Source organism: Eucyclogobius newberryi, unplaced genomic scaffold (assembly GCF_026437365.1).
Source record: "Eucyclogobius newberryi isolate DKJ021-1_F unplaced genomic scaffold, fEucNew1.0.hap1 SCAF_6, whole genome shotgun sequence".
Classification (NCBI taxonomy): Eukaryota; Metazoa; Chordata; class Actinopteri; order Gobiiformes; family Gobiidae; genus Eucyclogobius; species Eucyclogobius newberryi.
Genome location: NW_027316278.1, coordinates 1,599,654 through 1,622,724, shown reverse-complemented (window position 1 = coordinate 1,622,724; position 23,071 = coordinate 1,599,654). Strand labels below are relative to the sequence as shown.

The 23,071-nt window shown below is 54.9% G+C and overlaps 1 protein-coding gene across 4 annotated transcripts in view; it reads left to right on the top strand.

Moving 5' to 3' along the window:
- abca2 (ATP-binding cassette, sub-family A (ABC1), member 2) overlaps positions 1-23,071 on the top strand; it is a 118,315-nt gene that overhangs the window by 3,249 nt on the left and 91,995 nt on the right. For 2 of the 4 annotated variants that reach the window (XM_072432373.1, XM_072432370.1), the window contains exon 2: positions 15,819-15,915. In XM_072432373.1, coding sequence (XP_072288474.1) covers positions 15,819-15,915 — 97 coding nt within the window. The remainder of the gene's footprint in view (positions 1-15,818; positions 15,916-23,071) is intronic. The other 2 variants (XM_072432372.1, XM_072432374.1) reach the window with 1 other exon arrangement.

The window sequence follows — 23,071 nt, the reverse complement described above, 5'->3', positions numbered from 1 at the left end:
AGGTGATGGTGGAGGAGGTGATGAGGAGGTGATGGAGGAGGTGCTGGTGGAGGAGGTGATGGAGGAGGAGGTGATGCAGGAGGAGGTGATGCAGGAGGTGATGGTGGAGGAGGAGGTGATGGAGGAGGTGATGGTGGAGGTGATGGAGGAGGTGATGGTGGAGGAGGTGATGGAGGAGGTGATGGTGGAGGAGGTGATGCAGGAGGAGGTGATGCAGGAGGAGGTGATGCAGGAGGAGGTGATGGTGGAGAAGGTGATGGAGGAGGAGGTGATGCAGGAGGAGGTGATGGAGGAGGTGATGGTGGAGGAGGTGATGGAGGAGGTGGTGATGCAGGAGGAGGTGATGCAGGAGGAGGTGATGGTGGAGAAGGTGATGGAGGAGGTGATGGTGGAGGAGGTGATGGAGGAGGTGGTGATGCAGGAGGAGGTGATGCAGGAGGAGGTGATGGAGGAGGTGATGGTGGAGGAGGTGATGGAGGAGGTGGTGATGCAGGAGGAGGTGATGGTGGAGAAGGTGATGGAGGAGGAGGTGATGGAGGAGGTGATGGAGGAGGTGGTGGAGGAGGAGGTGATGGAGGAGGTGATGGAGGAGGTGATGCAGGAGGTGATGGAGGAGGTGATGGAGGAGGAGGTGATGCAGGAGGAGGTGATGCAGGAGGAGGTGATGCAGGAGGAGGTGATGGTGGAGGTGATGGAGGAGGTGATGGAGGAGGTGATGGAGGAGGTGATGGAGGAGGAGGTGATGCAGGAGGAGGTGATGCAGGAGGAGGTGATGCAGGAGGAGGTGATGGAGGAGATGGTGATGCAGGAGGAGGTGATGGTGGAGGTGATGGAGGAGGTGATGGAGGAGGAGGTGATGGAGGAGGTGATGCAGGAGGAGGTGATGCAGGAGGTGATGGAGGAGGTGATGCAGGAGGAGGTGATGCAGGAGGAGGTGATGCAGGAGGAGGTGATGCAGGAGGAGGTGATGGTGGAGGTGATGGAGGAGGTGATGGAGGAGGTGAAGGAGGAGGTGATGGTGGAGGAGGTGCTGGAGGAGGTGATGGTGGAGGAGGTGATGCAGGAGGTGATGGAGGAGGTGATGGAGGAGGTGATGGAGGAGGTGATGGAGGAGGAGGTGATGCAGGAGGAGGTGATGCAGGAGGAGGTGATGCAGGAGGAGGTGATGGTGGAGGTGATGGAGGAGGTGATGGAGGAGGAGGTGATGCAGGAGGAGGTGATGCAGGAGGTGATGCAGGAGGTGATGGAGGAGGTGATGGAGGAGGTGGTGATGCAGGAGGAGGTGATGCAGGAGGAGGTGATGGTGGAGATGATGGAGGAGGTGATGGAGGAGGAGGTGATGCAGGAGGAGGTGATGCAGGAGGAGGTGATGGAGGAGGTGATGGAGGAGGTGATGGAGGAGGTGATGGAGAAGGTGATGGAGGAGGTGATGGAGGAAGTGATGGAGGAGGTGATGGAGGAGGTGATGGAGGAGGTGATGGAGGAAGTGATGGAGGAGGTGATGGAGGAAGTGATGGAGGAGGTGATGGAGGAGGTGATGGAGGAAGTGATGGAGGAGGTGATGGAGGAGGTGATGGAGGAGGTGATGGAGGAGGTGATGGTGGAGGAGGTGATGGAGGAGGTGATGGAGGAGGTGATGGAGGAGGTGATGGGAGGTGATGGAGGAGGTGATGCAGGAGGAGGTGATGCAGGAGGAGGTGATGGTGGAGGAGGTGATGGAGGAGGTGATGGAAGAGGTGATGGTGGAGGTGATGGAGGAGGTGATGGTGGAGGAGGTGATGAGGAGGTGCTGGTGGAGGAGGTGATGGAGGAGGAGGTGATGCAGGAGGAGGTGATGCAGGAGGTGATGGTGGAGGAGGAGGTGATGGAGGAGGTGATGGTGGAGGTGATGGAGGAGGTGATGGTGGAGGAGGTGATGGAGGAGGTGATGGAGGAGGAGGTGATGCAGGAGGAGGTGATGCAGGAGGTGATGGAGGAGGTGATGGAGGAGGAGGTGATGCAGGAGGAGGTGATGCAGGAGGAGGTGATGGTGGAGGTGATGGAGGAGGTGATGGAGGAGGTGATGGAGGAGGTGATGGAGGAGGAGGTGATGCAGGAGGAGGTGATGCAGGAGGAGGTGATGCAGGAGGAGGTGATGGAGGAGATGGTGATGCAGGAGGAGGTGATGGTGGAGGTGATGGAGGAGGTGATGGAGGAGGAGGTGATGGAGGAGGTGATGCAGGAGGAGGTGATGCAGGAGGTGATGGAGGAGGTGATGCAGGAGGAGGTGATGCAGGAGGAGGTGATGCAGGAGGAGGTGATGCAGGAGGAGGTGATGGTGGAGGTGATGGAGGAGGTGAAGGAGGAGGTGATGGTGGAGGAGGTGCTGGAGGAGGTGATGGTGGAGGAGGTGATGCAGGAGGTGATGGAGGAGGTGATGGAGGAGGTGATGGAGGAGGTGATGGAGGAGGAGGTGATGCAGGAGGAGGTGATGCAGGAGGAGGTGATGCAGGAGGAGGTGATGGTGGAGGTGATGGAGGAGGTGATGGAGGAGGAGGTGATGCAGGAGGAGGTGATGCAGGAGGTGATGCAGGAGGTGATGGAGGAGGTGATGGAGGAGGTGGTGATGCAGGAGGAGGTGATGCAGGAGGAGGTGATGGTGGAGATGATGGAGGAGGTGATGGAGGAGGAGGTGATGCAGGAGGAGGTGATGCAGGAGGAGGTGATGCAGGAGGAGGTGATGGAGGAGGTGATGGAGGAGGTGATGGAGGAGGTGATGGAGGAAGTGATGGAGGAGGTGATGGAGGAGGTGATGGAGGAGGTGATGGAGGAAGTGATGGAGGAGGTGATGGAGGAAGTGATGGAGGAGGTGATGGAGGAGGTGATGGAGGAAGTGATGGAGGAGGTGATGGAGGAGGTGATGGTGGAGGAGGTGATGGAGGAGGTGATGGAGGAGGTGATGGAGGAGGTGATGGAGGAGGTGATGCAGGAGGAGGTGATGCAGGAGGAGGTGATGGTGGAGGAGGTGATGGAGGAGGTGATGGAGGAGGTGATGGTGGAGGAGGTGATGAGGAGGTGATGGAGGAGGTGCTGGTGGAGGAGGTGATGGAGGAGGAGGTGATGCAGGAGGAGGTAATTCAGGAGGTGATGGTGGAGGAGGAGGTGATGGAGGAGGTGATGGTGGAGGTGATGGAGGAGGTGATGGTGGAGGAGGTGATGGAGGAGGTGATGGTGGAGGAGGTGATGCAGGAGGAGGTGATGCAGGAGGAGGTGATGCAGGAGGAGGTGATGGTGGAGAAGGTGATGGAGGAGGAGGTGATGCAGGAGGAGGTGATGGAGGAGGTGATGGTGGAGGAGGTGATGGAGGAGGTGGTGATGCAGGAGGAGGTGATGCAGGAGGAGGTGATGGTGGAGAAGGTGATGGAGGAGGTGATGGTGGAGGAGGTGATGGAGGAGGTGGTGATGCAGGAGGAGGTGATGCAGGAGGAGGTGATGGAGGAGGTGATGGTGGAGGAGGTGATGGAGGAGGTGGTGATGCAGGAGGAGGTGATGGTGGAGAAGGTGATGGAGGAGGAGGTGATGCAGGAGGAGGTGATGGAGGAGGTGATGGAGGAGGAGGTGGAGGAGGAGGTGATGGAGGAGGTGATGGAGGAGGTGATGCAGGAGGTGATGGAGGAGGTGATGGAGGAGGAGGTGATGCAGGAGGAGGTGATGCAGGAGGAGGTGATGCAGGAGGAGGTGATGGTGGAGGTGATGGAGGAGGTGATGGAGGAGGTGATGGAGGAGGTGATGGAGGAGGAGGTGATGCAGGAGGAGGTGATGCAGGAGGAGGTGATGCAGGAGGAGGTGATGGAGGAGATGGTGATGCAGGAGGAGGTGATGGTGGAGGTGATGGAGGAGGTGATGGAGGAGGAGGTGATGGAGGAGGTGATGCAGGAGGAGGTGATGCAGGAGGTGATGGAGGAGGTGATGCAGGAGGAGGTGATGCAGGAGGAGGTGATGCAGGAGGAGGTGATGCAGGAGGAGGTGATGGTGGAGGTGATGGAGGAGGTGATGGAGGAGGTGAAGGAGGAGGTGATGGTGGAGGAGGTGCTGGAGGAGGTGATGGTGGAGGAGGTGATGCAGGAGGTGATGGAGGAGGTGATGGAGGAGGTGATGGAGGAGGTGATGGAGGAGGAGGTGATGCAGGAGGAGGTGATGCAGGAGGAGGTGATGCAGGAGGAGGTGATGGTGGAGGTGATGGAGGAGGTGATGGAGGAGGAGGTGATGCAGGAGGAGGTGATGCAGGAGGTGATGCAGGAGGTGATGGAGGAGGTGATGGAGGAGGTGGTGATGCAGGAGGAGGTGATGCAGGAGGAGGTGATGGTGGAGATGATGGAGGAGGTGATGGAGGAGGAGGTGATGCAGGAGGAGGTGATGCAGGAGGAGGTGATGGAGGAGGTGATGGAGGAGGTGATGGAGGAGGTGATGGAGAAGGTGATGGAGGAGGTGATGGAGGAAGTGATGGAGGAGGTGATGGAGGAGGTGATGGAGGAGGTGATGGAGGAAGTGATGGAGGAGGTGATGGAGGAAGTGATGGAGGAGGTGATGGAGGAGGTGATGGAGGAAGTGATGGAGGAGGTGATGGAGGAGGTGATGGAGGAGGTGATGGTGGAGGAGGTGATGGAGGAGGTGATGGAGGAGGTGATGGAGGAGGTGATGGGAGGTGATGGAGGAGGTGATGCAGGAGGAGGTGATGCAGGAGGAGGTGATGGTGGAGGAGGTGATGGAGGAGGTGATGGAAGAGGTGATGGTGGAGGTGATGGAGGAGGTGATGGTGGAGGAGGTGATGAGGAGGTGATGGAGGAGGTGCTGGTGGAGGAGGTGATGGAGGAGGAGGTGATGCAGGAGGAGGTGATGCAGGAGGTGATGGTGGAGGAGGAGGTGATGGAGGAGGTGATGGTGGAGGTGATGGAGGAGGTGATGGTGGAGGAGGTGATGGAGGAGGTGATGGTGGAGGAGGTGATGCAGGAGGAGGTGATGCAGGAGGAGGTGATGCAGGAGGAGGTGATGGTGGAGAAGGTGATGGAGGAGGAGGTGATGCAGGAGGAGGTGATGGAGGAGGTGATGGTGGAGGAGGTGATGGAGGAGGTGGTGATGCAGGAGGAGGTGATGCAGGAGGAGGTGATGGTGGAGAAGGTGATGGAGGAGGTGATGGTGGAGGAGGTGATGGAGGAGGTGGTGATGCAGGAGGAGGTGATGCAGGAGGAGGTGATGGAGGAGGTGATGGTGGAGGAGGTGATGGAGGAGGTGGTGATGCAGGAGGAGGTGATGGTGGAGAAGGTGATTGAGGAGGAGGTGATGCAGGAGGAGGTGATGGAGGAGGTGATGGAGGAGGAGGTGGAGGAGGAGGTGATGGAGGAGGTGATGGAGGAGGTGATGGAGGAGGAGGTGATGAAGGAGGTGGTGCTGCAGGAGGAGGTGATGCAGGAGGAGGTGATGGTGGAGGTGATGGAGGAGGTGGTGATGCAGGAGGAGTTGATGCAGGAGGAGGTGATGGTGGAGGTGATGGAGGAGGTGATGGAGGAGGAGGTGATGGTGGAGGTGATGGGGGAGGTGGTGATGCAGGAGGAGGTGATGCAGGAGGAGGTGATGGTGGAGGTGATGGAGGAGGTGATGGGGGAGGTGGTGATGCAGGAGGAGGTGATGCAGGAGGAGGTGATGGTGGAGGTGATGGAGGAGGTGATGGTGGAGGAGGTGATGGAGGAGGTGGTGATGCAGGAGGAGTTGATGCAGGAGGAGGTGATGGTGGAGGTGATGGAGGAGGAGGTGATGGTGGAGGTGATGGGGGAGGTGGTGATGCAGGAGGAGGTGATGCAGGAGGAGGTGATGGTGGAGGTGATGGAGGAGGTGATGGGGGAGGTGGTGATGCAGGAGGAGGTGATGCAGGAGGAGGTGATGGTGGAGGTGATGCAGGAGGAGGTGATGCAGGAGGAGGTGATGCAGGAGGTGATGCAGTAGGAGGTGATGCAGGAGGTGATGGAGGAGGAGGTGATGCAGGAGGAGGTGATGGAGGAGGAGGTGATGCAGGAGGAGGTGATGGAGGAGGAGGTGATGCAGGAGGAGGTGATGCAGGAGGAGGTGATGCAGGAGGAGGTGATGCAGGAGGTGATGCAGGAGGAGGTGATGCAGGAGGAGGTGATGCAGGAGGAGGTGATGCAGGAGGTGATGGAGGAGGAGGTGATGCAGGAGGAGGTGATGCAGTAGGAGGTGATGCAGGAGGTGATGGAGGAGGTGATGGTGGAGGAGGTGATGCAGGAGGAGGTGATGGTGGAGGAGGTGATGGAGGAGGAGGTGATGGTGGAGGAGGTGATGGAGGAGGAGGTGATGGTGGAGGAGGTGATGGTGGAGGAGGTGATGGAGGAGGTGATGGTGGAGGTGGTGATGCAGGAGGAGGTGATGCAGGAGGAGGTGATGCAGGAGGAGGTGATGGTGGAGGAGGTGATGGAGGAGGTGATGGTGGAGGAGGTGATGCAGGAGGAGGTGATGGTGGAGGAGGTGATGGTGGAGGAGGTGATGAAGGAGGTGATGGTGGAGGAGGTGATGGTGGAGGAGGTGATGGAGGAGGTGATGGTGGAGGAGGTGATGGTGGAGGAGGTGATGGTGGAGGAGGTGATGGAGGAGGTGATGGTGGAGGAGGTGATGGTGGAGGAGGTGATGGAGGAGGTGATGGTGGAGGAGGTGATGGTGGAGGAGGTGATGGTGGAGGAGGTGATGGAGGAGGTGATGGTGGAGGAGGTGATGGAGGAGGTGATGGTGGAGGAGGTGAACAGTTTACAGTGATCACTGGTTTATCGTGTGTCACGTTCCAAAAAGAACCCGCCAAGTAGAGACTTTTCTTTTTTGACAGTTTTTATGAAATAAAATCCTCCACAAACTTTGAACTGAACCTTTGTTTCACCAAAACAAATACTGGACAAACGTTTGTTCTTGTTTGAAGTTGAACTTGTCTCCCTCGTCTCCTTCGTCTCCTTCGTCTCCCTCGTCTCTCTCGTCTCCCTCGTCTCCTTCGTCTCCTTCGTCTCCCTCGTCTCTCTCGTCTCCCTCGTCTCCCTCGTCTCCTTCGTCTCCTTCGTCTCCTTCGTCTCCCTCGTCTCTCTCGTCTCCTTCGTCTCCCTCGTCTCCCTCGTCTCCTTCGTCTCCCTCGTCTCCCTCGTCTCCCTCGTCTCCCTCGTCTCCTTCGTCTCCCTCGTCTCCCTCGTCTCCTTCGTCTCCCTCGTCTCCCTCGTCTCCCTCGTCTCCCTCGTCTCCTTCGTCTCCCTCGTCTCTCTCGTCTCCCTCGTCTCCTTCGTCTCCCTCGTCTCCCTCGTCTCCCTCGTCACCCTCGTCTCTCTCGTCTCCTTCGTCTCCCTCGTCTCCCTCGTCTCCCTCGTCTCCCTCGTCTCTCTCGTCTCCCTCGTCTCTCTCGTCTCCCTCGTCTCTCTCGTCTCCTTCGTCTCCCTCGTCTCTTTCGTCTCCCTCGTCTCTCTCGTCTCCCTCGTCTCCCTCGTCTCTCTCGTCTCCCTCGTCTCTCTCGTCTCCTTCGTCTCCCTCGTCTCCCTCGTCTCTCTCGTCTCCCTCGTCTCCCTCGTCTCTCTCGTCTCCCTCGTCTCCCTCGTCTCCTTCGTCTCCCTCGTCTCCCTCGTCTCCCTCGTCTCCCTCGTCTCTCTCGTCTCCCTCGTCTCTCTCGTCACCCTCGTCTCCCTCGTCTCTCTCGTCTCCTTCGTCTCCCTCGTCTCTCTCGTCTCTCTCGTCTCCTTCGTCTCTCTCCTCTCCCTCGTCTCCCTCGTCTCCTTCGTCTCCTTCGTCTCCCTCGTCTCTCTCGTCACCCTCGTCTCCCTCGTCTCTCTCGTCACCCTCGTCTCCCTCGTCTCCTTCGTCTCCTTCGTCTCCCTCGTCTCCCTCGTCTCTCTCGTCTCCCTCGTCTCCTTCGTCTCCCTCGTCTCCCTCGTCTCCTTCGTCTCCCTCGTCTCCCTCGTCTCCCTCGTCTCCCTCGTCTCTCTCGTCTCCCTCGTCTCTCTCGTCACCCTCGTCTCCCTCGTCTCTCTCGTCTCCTTCGTCTCCCTCGTCTCTCTCGTCTCTCTCGTCTCCTTCGTCTCTCTCCTCTCCCTCGTCTCCCTCGTCTCCCTCGTCTCCTTCGTCTCCCTCGTCTCTCTCGTCACCCTCGTCTCCCTCGTCTCTCTCGTCTCCCTCGTCTCCCTCGTCTCCCTCGTCTCCCTCGTCTCCTTCGTCTCCCTCGTCTCCCTCGTCTCCCTCGTCTCCTTCGTCTCCCTCGTCTCCCTCGTCTCCCTCGTCTCCCTCGTCTCCCTCGTCTCCCTCGTCACCCTCGTCTCCCTCGTCTCTCTCGTCTCCTTCGTCTCCTTCGTCTCCCTCGTCTCTCTCGTCTCCCTCGTCTCTCTCGTCTCTCTCGTCTCCTTCGTCTCCCTCGTCTCTCTCGTCTCCCTCGTCTCCCTCGTCTCTCTCGTCTCCCTCGTCTCCCTCGTCTCTCTCGTCTCCCTCGTCTCCCTCGTCTCTCTCGTCTCTCTCGTCTCCCTCGTCTCTCTCGTCTCTCTCGTCTCTCTCGTCTCTCTCGTCTCTCTCGTCTCCCTCGTCTCCCTCGTCTCTCTCGTCTCCCTCGTCTCCCTCGTCTCCCTCGTCTCCCTCGTCTCCCTCGTCTCTCTCGTCACCCTCGTCTCCCTCGTCTCTCTCGTCTCCTTCGTCTCCCTCGTCTCTCTCGTCTCCTTCGTCTCCCTCGTCTCTCTCGTCACCCTCGTCTCCCTCGTCTCCCTCGTCTCCTTCGTCTCCCTCGTCTCCCTCGTCACCCTCGTCTCCCTCGTCTCCCTCGTCTCCCTCGTCTCCCTCGTCTCCCTCGTCTCTTTCGTCTCCCTCGTCTCCCTCGTCTCCCTCGTCTCCCTCGTCTCCCTCGTCTCCCTCGTCTCCCTCGTCTCCCTCGTCTCCCTCGTCTCTCTCGTCTCCTTCGTCTCCTTCGTCTCCCTCGTCTCCCTCGTCTCCCTCGTCTCCCTCGTCTCCTTCGTCTCCCTCGTCTCCCTCGTCTCTCTCGTCTCCCTCGTCTCCCTCGTCTCCCTCGTCTCTCTCGTCTCCCTCGTCTCCCTCGTCTCTCTCGTCACCCTCGTCTCTCTCGTCACCCTCGTCTCTCTCGTCTCCTTCGTCTCCCTCGTCTCCCTCGTCTCCCTCGTCTCCCTCGTCTCTCTCGTCTCCCTCGTCTCCCTCGTCTCCCTCGTCTCTCTCGTCTCTCTCGTCTCTCTCGTCTCCCTCGTCTCTCTCGTCTCCCTCGTCTCCTTCGTCTCTCTCGTCTCCCTCGTCTCCCTCGTCTCTCTCGTCTCCTTCGTCTCCTTCGTCTCCCTCGTCTCCCTCGTCTCCCTCGTCTCCCTCGTCTCCTTCGTCTCCCTCGTCTCCCTCGTCTCCCTCGTCTCTCTCGTCTCCCTCGTCTCCCTCGTCTCTCTCGTCTCCCTCGTCTCCCTCGTCTCCCTCGTCTCCCTCGTCTCTCTCGTCACCCTCGTCTCTCTCGTCACCCTCGTCTCTCTCGTCTCCTTCGTCTCCCTCGTCTCCCTCGTCTCTCTCGTCTCCCTCGTCTCCCTCGTCTCCCTCGTCTCCCTCGTCTCTCTCGTCACCCTCGTCTCTCTCGTCACCCTCGTCTCCCTCGTCTCCTTCGTCTCCCTCGTCTCCCTCGTCTCCCTCGTCTCCCTCGTCTCTCTCGTCTCCCTCGTCTCTCTCGTCACCCTCGTCTCCCTCGTCTCTCTCGTCTCCTTCGTCTCCCTCGTCTCTCTCGTCTCTCTCGTCTCCTTCGTCTCTCTCCTCTCCCTCGTCTCCCTCGTCTCCCTCGTCTCCTTCGTCTCCCTCGTCTCTCTCGTCACCCTCGTCTCCCTCGTCTCCTTCGTCTCCCTCGTCTCCCTCGTCTCCCTCGTCTCCCTCGTCTCTCTCGTCTCCCTCGTCTCTCTCGTCACCCTCGTCTCCCTCGTCTCTCTCGTCTCCTTCGTCTCCCTCGTCTCTCTCGTCTCTCTCGTCTCCTTCGTCTCTCTCCTCTCCCTCGTCTCCCTCGTCTCCTTCGTCTCCCTCGTCTCCCTCGTCTCCCTCGTCTCCCTCGTCTCCCTCGTCTCCCTCGTCTCCTTCGTCTCCCTCGTCTCCCTCGTCTCCCTCGTCTCCCTCGTCTCCTTCGTCTCCCTCGTCTCCCTCGTCTCCCTCGTCTCCCTCGTCTCTCTCGTCACCCTCGTCTCCCTCGTCTCTCTCGTCTCCTTCGTCTCCCTCGTCTCTCTCGTCTCCCTCGTCTCTCTCGTCTCTCTCGTCTCCTTCGTCTCCCTCGTCTCTCTCGTCTCCCTCGTCTCTCTCGTCTCTCTCGTCTCCCTCGTCTCTCTCGTCTCTCTCGTCTCCCTCGTCTCCCTCGTCTCTCTCGTCTCTCTCGTCTCCCTCGTCTCTCTCGTCTCTCTCGTCTCCCTCGTCTCCCTCGTCTCTCTCGTCTCCCTCGTCTCCCTCGTCTCCCTCGTCTCCCTCGTCTCTCTCGTCTCCCTCGTCTCTCTCGTCACCCTCGTCTCCCTCGTCTCTCTCGTCTCCTTCGTCTCCCTCGTCTCTCTCGTCTCCTTCGTCTCCCTCGTCTCTCTCGTCACCCTCGTCTCTCTCGTCACCCTCGTCTCCCTCGTCTCCTTCGTCTCCTTCGTCTCCCTCGTCTCCCTCGTCACCCTCGTCTCCCTCGTCTCTTTCGTCTCCCTCGTCTCCCTCGTCTCTCTCGTCTCCCTCGTCTCCCTCGTCTCCCTCGTCTCTCTCGTCTCCTTCGTCTCCTTCGTCTCCCTCGTCTCCCTCGTCTCCCTCGTCTCTCTCGTCTCCCTCGTCTCTCTCGTCTCCTTCGTCACCCTCGTCTCCCTCGTCTCTCTCGTCGCCCTCGTCTCCCTCGTCTCTCTCGTCACCCTCGTCTCTCTCGTCACCCTCGTCTCTCTCGTCTCCTTCGTCTCCCTCGTCTCCCTCGTCTCCCTCGTCTCCCTCGTCTCTCTCGTCTCCCTCGTCTCCCTCGTCTCCCTCGTCTCCCTCGTCTCTCTCGTCTCTCTCGTCTCCCTCGTCTCTCTCGTCTCCCTCGTCTCCTTCGTCTCTCTCGTCTCCCTCGTCTCCCTCGTCTCTCTCGTCTCCTTCGTCTCCTTCGTCTCCCTCGTCTCCCTCGTCTCCCTCGTCTCCCTCGTCTCTCTCGTCTCCCTCGTCTCCCTCGTCTCTCTCGTCTCCCTCGTCTCTCTCGTCTCCCTCGTCTCCCTCGTCTCTCTCGTCTCCTTCGTCTCCCTCGTCTCCCTCGTCTCCCTCGTCTCTCTCGTCTCTCTCGTCTCCCTCGTCTCCCTCGTCTCTCTCGTCTCCCTCGTCTCTCTCGTCTCCCTCGTCTCTCTCGTCTCCCTCGTCTCCCTCGTCTCCCTCGTCTCCCTCGTCTCCCTCGTCTCCCTCGTCTCCCTCGTCTCTCTCGTCACCCTCGTCTCCCTCGTCTCCCTCGTCTCTCTCGTCTCTCTCGTCTCCCTCGTCTCCCTCGTCTCTCTCGTCTCCCTCGTCTCTCTCGTCTCTCTCGTCTCCCTCGTCTCTCTCGTCTCCCTCGTCTCCCTCGTCTCTCTCGTCTCCCTCGTCTCCCTCGTCTCTCTCGTCTCCCTCGTCTCCCTCGTCTCCCTCGTCTCTCTCGTCTCCCTCGTCTCCCTCGTCTCTCTCGTCACCCTCGTCTCTCTCGTCACCCTCGTCTCTCTCGTCTCCTTCGTCTCCCTCGTCTCCCTCGTCTCCCTCGTCTCCCTCGTCTCTCTCGTCTCCCTCGTCTCCCTCGTCTCCCTCGTCTCTCTCGTCTCTCTCGTCTCTCTCGTCTCCCTCGTCTCTCTCGTCTCCCTCGTCTCCTTCGTCTCTCTCGTCTCCCTCGTCTCCCTCGTCTCTCTCGTCTCCTTCGTCTCCTTCGTCTCCCTCGTCTCCCTCGTCTCCCTCGTCTCCCTCGTCTCCTTCGTCTCCCTCGTCTCCCTCGTCTCCCTCGTCTCTCTCGTCTCCCTCGTCTCCCTCGTCTCTCTCGTCTCCCTCGTCTCCCTCGTCTCTCTCGTCTCCCTCGTCTCCCTCGTCTCCTTCGTCTCCCTCGTCTCCCTCGTCTCCCTCGTCTCTCTCGTCTCCCTCGTCTCTCTCGTCTCCCTCGTCTCTCTCGTCTCCCTCGTCTCTCTCGTCTCCCTCGTCTCTCTCGTCTCCCTCGTCTCCCTCGTCTCCCTCGTCTCCCTCGTCTCCCTCGTCTCCCTCGTCTCTCTCGTCACCCTCGTCTCTCTCGTCACCCTCGTCTCTCTCGTCTCCTTCGTCTCCCTCGTCTCCCTCGTCTCCCTCGTCTCTCTCGTCTCTCTCGTCTCCCTCGTCTCCCTCGTCTCTCTCGTCTCCCTCGTCTCTCTCGTCTCCCTCGTCTCTCTCGTCTCCCTCGTCTCTCTCGTCTCCCTCGTCTCCCTCGTCTCTCTCGTCTCCCTCGTCTCTCTCGTCTCCCTCGTCTCCCTCGTCTCCTTCGTCTCCTTCGTCTCCCTCGTCTCCCTCGTCTCCCTCGTCTCTCTCGTCTCCTTCGTCCCCCTCGTCTCCCTCGTCTCCCTCAGATTGAGAACACTGTCTCTTTGTGAGTCTGAATGTCGTTCGCTCTGGATCAGCTTCAATGACCTTTTGTCCTCCGACTGTGACTTTTGTCTTTGTTATTTACCACATGATGCTAGCTCGTTAGCCTGATGCTAAATGAGAGGAAGAGCGCAAAATACATTTGAAAAGTACATTCTAAAGTACACTTTAAAGTACAGTCTAAAGTACATTCTAAAGTACATTTTAAAGTACATTTTAAAGTACATTCTAAAGTACATTCTAAAGTACATTTTAAAGTACATTTTAAAGTACATTCTAAAGTACAGTCTAAAGTATATTTTAAAGTACATTCTAAAGTACATTCTAAAGTACATTCTAAAGTACACTTTAAAGTACAGTCTAAAGTACATTCTAAAGTACATTTTAAAGTACATTTTAAAGTACATTCTAAAGTACAGTCTAAAGTATATTTTAAAGTACATTCTAAAGTACATTTTAAAGTACAGTCTAAAGTACATTCTAAAGTACTTTCTAAAGTACAGTCTAAAGTACATTCTAAAGTACTTTCTAAAGTACAGTCTAAAGTACAGTCTAAAGTACATTCTAAAGTACATTTTAAAGTACATTCTAAAGTACATTTTAAAGTACATTCTAAAGTACATTCTAAAGTACATTTTAAAGTACATTTTAAAGTACATTCTAAAGTACAGTCTAAAGTATATTTTAAAGTACATTTTAAAGTACATTCTAAAGTACATTCTAAAGTACAGTCTAAAGTATATTCTAAAGTACATTCTAAAGTACATTTTAAAGTACATTCTAAAGTACATTCTAAAGTACATTCTAAAGTACATTCTAAAGTACATTCTAAAGTACATTTTAAAGTACATTCTAAAGTACATTCTAAAGTACAGTCTAAAGTACATTCTAAAGTACAGTCTAAAGTACATTGTAAAGTACATTGTAAAGTACATTGTAAAGTACATTGTAAAGTACATTGTAAAGTACATTGTAAAGTACATTGTAAAGTACATTGTAAAGTACATTGTAAAGTACATTGTAAAGTACATTCTAAAGTATCCATGTCTTGTGTCCATGGCAGGAGTTCATAGTAGTATAGTTCAGGGGTAAATGCTGTATCAGAGCGTGGTGAACTTCACTCACATATGTGTGATTGACAGGACAGTCCCAGGTCATGTGACAGTGGTTCACCTCCTGGTGGCGCTGTTTCTACAACAGTTTGTGAAGAATGAGACCTTTGACCTGGAGTTCTGAAGAAATGTCTCTCCAAACACGTACACGCCCACTCCAGTACACGCCCACTCCAGTACACGCCCACTCCAGTACACGCCCACTCCAGTACACGCCCACTCCAGTACACGCCCACTCCAGTACACGCCCACTCCAGTACACGCCCACTCCAGTACACGCCCACTCCAGTACACGCCTACTTCAGTACACGCCCACTCCAGTACACGCCCACTCCAGTACACGCCCACTCCAGTACACGCCCACTCCAGTACACGCCTACTTCAGTACACGCCCACTCCAGTACACGCCCACTCCAGTACACGCCCACTCCAGTACACGCCCACTCCAGTACACGCCCACTCCAGTACACGCCCACTCCAGTACACGCCTACTTCAGTACACGCCCACTCCAGTACACGCCTACTTCAGTACACGCCCACTCAAGTACACGCCCATTCCAGTACACGCCTACTTCAGTACACGCCCACTCAAGTACACGCCCACTCCAGTACACGCCTACTTCAGTACACGCCCACTCCAGTACACGCCTACTTCAGTACACGCCCACTCTAGTACACGCCCACTCCAGTACACGCCCACTCCAGTACACGCCCACTCCAGTACACGCCCACTCCAGTACACGCCCACTCCAGTACACGCCCACTCCAGTACACGCCTACTTCAGTACACGCCCACTCCAGTACACGCCCACTCCAGTACACGCCCACTCCAGTACACGCCCACTCCAGTACACGCCTACTTCAGTACACGCCCACTCCAGTACACGCCCATTCCAGTACACGCCTACTTCAGTACACGCCCACTCAAGTACACGCCCATTCCAGTACACGCCTACTTCAGTACACGCCCACTCAAGTACACGCCCACTCCAGTACACGCCTACTTCAGTACACGCCCACTCCAGTACACGCCTACTTCAGTACACGCCCACTCCAGTACACGCCCACTCCAGTACACGCCCACTCCAGTACACGCCCACTCCAGTACACGCCCACTCCAGTACACGCCCACTCCAGTACACGCCCACTCCAGTACACGCCTACTTCAGTACACGCCCACTCCAGTACACGCCTACTTCAGTACACGCCCACTCAAGTACACGCCCATTCCAGTACACGCCTACTTCAGTACACGCCCACTCAAGTACACGCCCACTCCAGTACACGCCTACTTCAGTACACGCCCACTCCAGTACACGCCCACTCCAGTACACGCCCACTCCAGTACACGCCCACTCCAGTACACGCCCACTCCAGTACACGCCCACTCCAGTACACGCCTACTTCAGTACACGCCCACTCCAGTACACGCCCATTCCAGTACACGCCTACTTCAGTACACGCCCACTCAAGTACACGCCCACTCCAGTACACGCCCACTTCAGTACACGCCCACTCAAGTACACGCCCACTCCAGTACACGCCATTCATTGCTCCAGTTTGGGGGTCACTGCCCCAAGTCCTGGCTCCGGTCCTGGTCCTGGCTCCGGTCCTGGTCCTGGCCCTGGCTCCGGTCCTGGCCCTGGCTCCGGTCCTGGTCCTGGCTCCGGTCCTGGTCCTGGCCCTGGTCCTGGCTCCGGTCCTGGCTCTGGCTCCGGTCCTGGTCCTGGCTCCGGTCCTGGTCCTGGCCCTGGCTCCGGTCCTGGTCCTGGCCCTGGCTCCGGTCCTGGTCCTGGCTCCGGTCCTGGTCCTGGCCCTGGTCCTGGCTCCGGTCCTGGCCCTGGCTCCGGTCCTGGTCCTGGCTCCGGTCCTGGTCCTGGCCCTGGCTCCGGTCCTGGTCCTGGCCCTGGCTCCGGTCCTGGTCCTGGCCCTGGCTCCGGTCCTGGTCCTGGCCCTGGCTCCGGTCCTGGTCCTGGCTCCGGTCCTGGTCCTGGCTCCGGTCCTGGTCCTGGCTCCGGTCCTGGCTCCGGCTCCGGCCCCGGCCCCGGCCCCGGCCCCGGCCCCGGCCCCGGCCCCGGCCCCGGCCCCGGCCCCGGTCCTGGTCTGACTTGTGTCTCTTGTGTTTTGTTGCAGTGGGTTTTGGCCTTTGAGATCTTCATTCCTCTGGTTCTGTTCTTCATCCTTCTCGGACTCAGACAGAAGAAACCTGCTCTTCCCGTCAAAGAAGGTCGTGACCTTTGACTCACCACTGAAACTGTGACGTTCAGATCTCATGTCACACAGTTTTACATCGAGAAGTCTAGAAACGTTCTAGACTTGGTTCAGACCTGGTTCTAGACCTGGTTCTAGACCTGGTTCTGGACCTGGTTCTAGACCTGGTTCTAGATCTGGGTCAGACCTGGTTCTAGACCTGGTTCTAGACCTGGTTCTAGACCTGTTCTGGACCTTGGTTCTAGACCTTGTTCTAGACCTGGTTCAGACCTGGTTCTAGACCTGGTTCTAGACCTGGTTCTGGACCTGGTTCAGACCTGGTTATAGACCTGTTCTGGACCTGGTTCAGACATGGTTCAAGACCTGGTTCAGATCTGGTTCAGACATGGTTCTAGACCTGGTTCAGATCTGGTTCTAGACCTGTTCCGGACCTTGGTTCTGGACCTGGTTCTAGACCTGGTTCTAGACCTGGTTCAGACATGGTTCTAGACCTGGTTCAGATCTGGTTCTAGACCTGTTCTGGACCTTGGTTCTAGACCTGGTTCTAGACCATGTTCTAGACCTGGTTCAGACCTGGTTATAGACCTGTTCTGGACCTTGGTTCTAGACCTTGGTTCTAGACCTGGTTCAGACCTGGTTCTAGACCTGGATCAGACCTGGTTATAGACCTGTTCTGGACTTTGGTTCTAGACCTGGTTCTAGACCTGGTTATAGACCTGGTTCTAGACCTGGTTCAGACCTGGTTCTAGACCTGGTTCAGACCTGGTTCTAGACCTGGTTCTAGACCTGGTTCTAGACCTGGTTCAGACCTGGTTCAGACCTGGTTCTAGACCTGGTTCTAGACCTGGTTCTAGACCTGGTTCTAGACCTGGTTCAGACCTGGTTCTAGACCTGGTTCTAGACCTGGTTCTAGACCTGGTTCAGACCTGGTTCTAGACCATGTTCTAGACCTGGTTCAGACCTGGTTATAGACCTGTTCTGGACCTTGGTTCTAGACCTGGTTCTAGACCTGGTTCTAGACCTGGATCAGACCTGGTTATAGACCTGCTCTGGACCTTGGTTCTAGACCTGGTTCAGACCTGGTTCTAGACCTGGTTCAGACCTGGTTCTAGACCTGGTTCAGACCTGGTTCTAGACCTGGTTCTAGACCTGGTTCTAGACCTGGTTCAGACCTGGTTCAGACCTGGTTCTAGACCTGGTTCTAGACCTGGTTCTAGACCTGGTTCAGACCTGGTTCTAGACCTGGTTCTAGACCTGGTTCTAGACCTGGTTCTAGACCTGGTTCAGACCTGGTTCTAGACCTGGTTCTAGACCTGGTTCTAGACCTGGTTCTAGACCTGGTTCAGACCTGGTTCTAGACCTGGTTCAGACCTGGTTCAGACCTGGTTCTAGACCTGGTTCAGACCTGGTTCTAGACCTGGTTCTAGACCTGGTTCTAGACCTGGTTCAGACCTGGTTCTAGACCTGGTTCTAGACCTGGTTCTAGACCTGGTTCAGACCTGGTTCTAGACCTGGTTCTAGACCTGGTTCTAGACCTGGTTCTAGACCTGGTTCAGACCTGGTTCTAGACCTGGTTCTAGACCTGGTTCAGACCTGGTTCTAGACCTGGTTCTAGACCTGGTTCTAGACCTGGTTCAGACCTGGTTCTAGACCTGGTTCTAGACCTGGTTCTAGACCTGGTTCAGACCTGGTTCTAGACCTGGTTCTAGACCTGGTTCTAGACCTGGTTCAGACCTGGTTCTAGACCTGGTTCTAGACCTGGTTCTAGACCTGGTTCTAGACCTGGTTCTAGACCTGGTTCTAGACCTGGTTCAGACCTGGTTCTAGACCTGGTTCTAGACCTGGTTCTAGACCTGGTTCAGACCTGGTTCTAGACCTGGTTCTAGACCTGGTTCAGACCTGGTTCAGACCTGGTTCTAGACCTGGTTCTAGACCTGGTTCTAGACCTGGTTCAGACCTGGTTCTAGACCTGGTTCTAGACCTGGTTCTAGACCTGGTTCAGACCTATGTTGGTGAAATATCAGACGTGTGTGATTATTGTGCCTTTTGTTCATTTGTCAGTGACTTTGTGTCGTTTTGTTTCTTTTGTACTGGTTTGTGTCGTTGCTGGAGCAGTGTGTAAGTCAAACTGCATCACTACTAATACTTCAAATACTGCAGTACTTATACTTCAAATACTGCAGTACTTATACTTCAAATACTGCAGTACTTATACTTCAAATACTGCAGTACTTATACGCTGCAGTTGTTGACATACTGTGTGCTGTTCTTAACCCACAACTGACCTCGTCCTGACCTACGAGTCATCGGGTGTTTACGGTTTCACCACAGTTTCACCTCAGTTTCACCACAGTTTCACCACAGTTTCACCACAGTTTCACCTCAGTTTCACCACAGTTTCACCACAGTTTCACCTCAGTTTCACCACAGTTTCACCTCAGTTTCACCACAGTTTCACCTCAGTTTCACCTCAGTTTCACCTCAGTTTCACCAGTGTCACCTCAGTTTCACCACAGTTTCACCACAGTTTCACCACAGTTTCACCACAGTTTCACCTCAGTTTCACCTCAGTTTCACCTCAGTTTCACCACAGTTTCACCACAGTTTCACCACAGTTTCACCACAGTGTCACCACAGTGTCACCTCAGTTTCACCACAGTTTCACCACAGTTTCACCACAGTTTCACCTCAGTTTCACCTCAGTTTCACCTCAGTTTCACCACAGTTTCACCTCAGTTTCACCACAGTTTCAACACAGTTTCGCCACAGTGTCACCTCAGTTTCACCACAGTTTCACCACAGTTTCACCTCAGTTTCACCTCAGTTTCACCACAGTGTCACCTCAGTTTCGCCACAGTTTCAACACAGTTTCACCACAGTGTCACCTCAGTTTCACCACAGTTTCACCTCAGTTTCACCTCAGTTTCACCACAGTGTCACCTCAGTTTCGCCACAGTTTCAACACAGTTTCACCTCAGTGTCACCTCAGTTTCACCTCAGTTTCACCACAGTTTCACCACAGTGTCACCTCAGTTTCGCCACAGTTTCAACACAGTTTCACCACAGTGTCACCTCAGTTTCACCACAGTTTCACCACAGTTTCACCTCAGTTTCACCACAGTTTCACCACAGTGTCACCTCAGTTTCGCCACAGTTTCAACACAGTTTCACCACAGTTTCACCTCAGTTTCACCACAGTTTCACCACAGTTTCACCTCAGTTTCACCACAGTTTCAACACAGTTTCAACACAGTTTCACCACAGTGTCACCTCAGTTTCACCAGTTTCACCTCAGTTTCACCACAGTTTCGCCACAGTTTCACCTCAGTTTCACCTCAGTTTCACCTCAGTTTCACCACAGTTTCACCACAGTTTCACCACAGTGTCACCTCAGTGTCACCTCAGTTTAACCACAGTTTCACCTCAGTTTCACCTCAGTTTCACCACAGTTTCACCACAGTGTCACCACAGTGTCACCTCAGTGTCACCTCAGTTTCACCACAGTTTCACCACAGTTTCAACACAGTTTCACCACATTTTCACCTCAGTTTCACCACAGTTTCACCACAGTGTCACCTCAGTGTCACCTCAGTTTCACCACAGTTTCACCTCAGTTTCACCTCAGTTTCACCACAGTTTCACCACAGTGTCACCTCAGTGTCACCTCAGTTTCACCACAGTTTCACCACAGTTTCAACACAGTTTCACCTCAGTTTCACCTCAGTTTCGCCTCAGTTTCGCCACAGTTTCACCTCAGTTTCACCTCAGTTTCACCACAGTTTCACCTCAGTTTCACCACAGTTTCACCACAGTGTCACCTCAGTTTCGCCACAGTTTCAACACAGTTTCACCACAGTGTCACCTCAGTTTCACCACAGTTTCACCACAGTTTCACCTCAGTTTCACCACAGTTTCACCACAGTTTCACCTCAGTTTCACCACAGTTTCAACACAGTTTCAACACAGTTTCACCACAGTGTCACCTCAGTTTCACCACAGTTTCACCTCAGTTTCACCACAGTTTCGCCACAGTTTCACCTCAGTTTCACCTCAGTTTCACCACAGTTTCACCTCAGTTTCACCACAGTTTCACCACAGTTTCACCACAGTGTCACCTCAGTGTCACCTCAGTTTCACCACAGTTTCACCACAGTTTCAACACAGTTTCACCTCAGTTTCGCCTCAGTTTCGCCACAGTTTCACCTCAGTTTCACCTCAGTTTCACCACAGTTTCACCACAGTTTCACCACAGTTTCACCACAGTTTCACCACAGTGTCACCTCAGTTTCACCAGTTTCACCTCAGTTTCACCTCAGTTTCACCTCAGTTTCACCACAGTGTCACCACAGTGTCACCTCAGTTTCACCACAGTTTCACCTCAGTTTCGCCACAGTTTCACCTCAGTTTCGCCTCAGTTTCGCCTCAGTTTCGCCACAGTTTCACCTCAGTTTCACCTCAGTTTCACCACAGTTTCACCACAGTTTCACCACAGTTTCACCACAGTTTCACCTCAGTTTCACCAGTTTCACCTCAGTTTCACCTCAGTTTCACCACAGTTTCACCACAGTTTCACCTCAGTTTCACCACAGTTTCACCTCAGTTTCACCACAGTTTCACCTCAGTTTCACCACAGTTTCACCTCAGTTTCACCACAGTTTCACCTCAGTTTCACCACAGTTTCACCTCAGTTTCACCACAGTTTCACCTCAGTTTACTCCAGTTTAACTCCGCTGTCCTTGACCTTGTGATTTCCCAGTTTGCGTGACCTTGAGGACCTCTTTTAAACCACACGCAGCTAAAATTTATTTTGTTCTTATTTTAGTTGCTTTAAAATGCTTTTAACACGTAATATATGACTTTTATCTTTAAACATGTTTATTTTAAATTAAATGAAAGAAAACACATTTAGCTTTAATAGATCAGAGAAACTTTGAGCTCCAGTGAGTTTAAAGTCAGATTGAATGTGTTATGAAACCTTCACAGGCGTAAAAGTCATATACAAAAACAGTCATAATAATGATACTGATATTCAAGTTTTTAACAGTTTCTGGTGAAAACACGGTCAAGCTAACGGCTAACATGACTCAAACTGGGGAATGACTCAGTCTGACCTCTGACCTCCTGCTCCTCTCTGTGACCTGAGCATCTTCAACATGGAGGACCTTGAGTGCCACGTTAAATGAAAAAAAGCTTTAGTAAAAATACAGAAGGAAAAGCAGACAAAAAAGTTGAAGTGTTCCTTTAAAAGAGGAAACGCATGTCGCAGTAAAGAAATAAAAAGTTGTTTACTGAAAGTTTTTTGTTAAATGGTTAAATAAAATATGAATTATTTGTTACTTGGCGCTCAGGGCCTCATAATATCAAGATAGATGTTTTTATTATTATTGTGGATTTATTATTTATTTGTGAAATTATTCAAAGGATTTTTCTTAGTATTCAAAAGTTTTTTTGGCCCAGGTCAAACTAAACTGTGAGAATAAAGGCTCTAAAAACACTAATGTTGTGTTCAGACCGGGTTAAAGTCGGACCTCAAAGACCTCAAAGGCCTCGAGTTTAAACAGACTGGGCCGAGGCGGGTCGACCAATCAGGGCGCGGTCATGACCCCAGCGTGACCCTTTTGGGCGCGGTCATGACCCCAGCGTGACCTTGTGTTTGTGTCTGACCTCAGCGTGAGCTTGTGTTTGACCTCAGCGTGACAGGCGGGGTCATGACCTCAGCGTGATCCTGTGTTTGTCTGACCTCAGAGTGACCTTGTGTTTGTGTCTGACCACAGTGTGACCTTGTGCTTGTGTCTGACCTCAGCGTGACAGGCGGGTTCATGACCTCAGCCTGACCTTGTGTTTGTGTCTGACCTCAGCGTGAGCTTGTGTTTGACCTCAGCGTGACAGGCGGGGTCATGACCTCAGCGTGATCCTGTGTTTGTCTGACCTCAGAGTGACCTTGTGTTTGTGTCTGACCACAGTGTGACCTTGTGCTTGTGTCTGACCTCAGCGTGACAGGCGGGTTCATGACCTCAGCCTGACCTTGTGTTTGTGTCTGACCTCAGCGTGAGCTTGTGTTTGACCTCAGCGTGACAGGCGGGGTCATGACCTCAGCGTGATCCTGTGTTTGTCTGACCTCAGAGTGACCTTGTGTTTGTGTCTGACCTCAGTGTGACCTTGTGCTTGTGTCTGACCTCAGCGTGACGGGCGGGGTCATGACCTCAGCATGACCTTGTGCTTGTGTCTGACCTCAGCGTGACCTTGTGCTTGCGTCTGACTTCAGCGTTCTACATCGCGGCTCCTCTGACCTCAGCGTGACCTTGTGCTTGTGTCTGACCTCAGCGTGACTGGCGGGGTCATGACCTCAGCGTGACCTTGTGCTTGTGTCTGACCTCAGCGTGACGGGCGGGGTCATGACCTCAGCGTGACCTTGTGCTTGTGTCTGACCTCAGCGTGACGGGTGGGGTCATGACCTCAGCGTGACCTTGTGCTTGTGTCTGACCTCAGCGTGACCTTGTGTTTGTGTCTGACCTCAGCATGACCTTGTGCTTGTGTCTGACCTCAGCGTGACGGGCGGGGTCATGACCTCAGCGTGACCTTGTGTTTGTGTCTGACCTCAGCGTGACCTTGTGTTTGTATTTGACCTCAGCGTGACGGGCGGGGTCATGACCTCAGCGTGACCTTGTGCTTGTGTTTGACCTCAGCGTTCTACATCACGGCTCCTCTGACCTCAGCGTGACCTTGTGCTTGTGTCTGACCTCAGCGTGACTGGCGGGGTCATGACCTCAGCGTGACCTTGTGCTTGTGTCTGACCTCAGCGTGCCCTTGTGCTTGTGTCTGACCTCAGCGTGACGGGCGGGGTCATGACCTCAGCGTGACCTTGTGCTTGTGTCTGACCTCAGCGTGACCTTGTGTTTTTGTCTGACCTCAGCATGACCTTGTGCTTGTGTCTGACCTCAGCGTGACCTTGTGTTTGTGTCTGACCTCAGCATGACCTTGTGCTTGTGTCTGACCTCAGCGTGACCTTGTGTTTGTGTCTGACCTCAGCATGACCTTGTGCTTGTGTCTGACCTCAGCATGACGGGCGGGGTCATGACTTCAGCGTGACCTTGTGTTTGTGTCTGACCTCAGCGTGACCTCGTGTTTGTGTCTGACCTCAGCGTGACCTTGTGTTTGTATTTGACCTCAGCGTG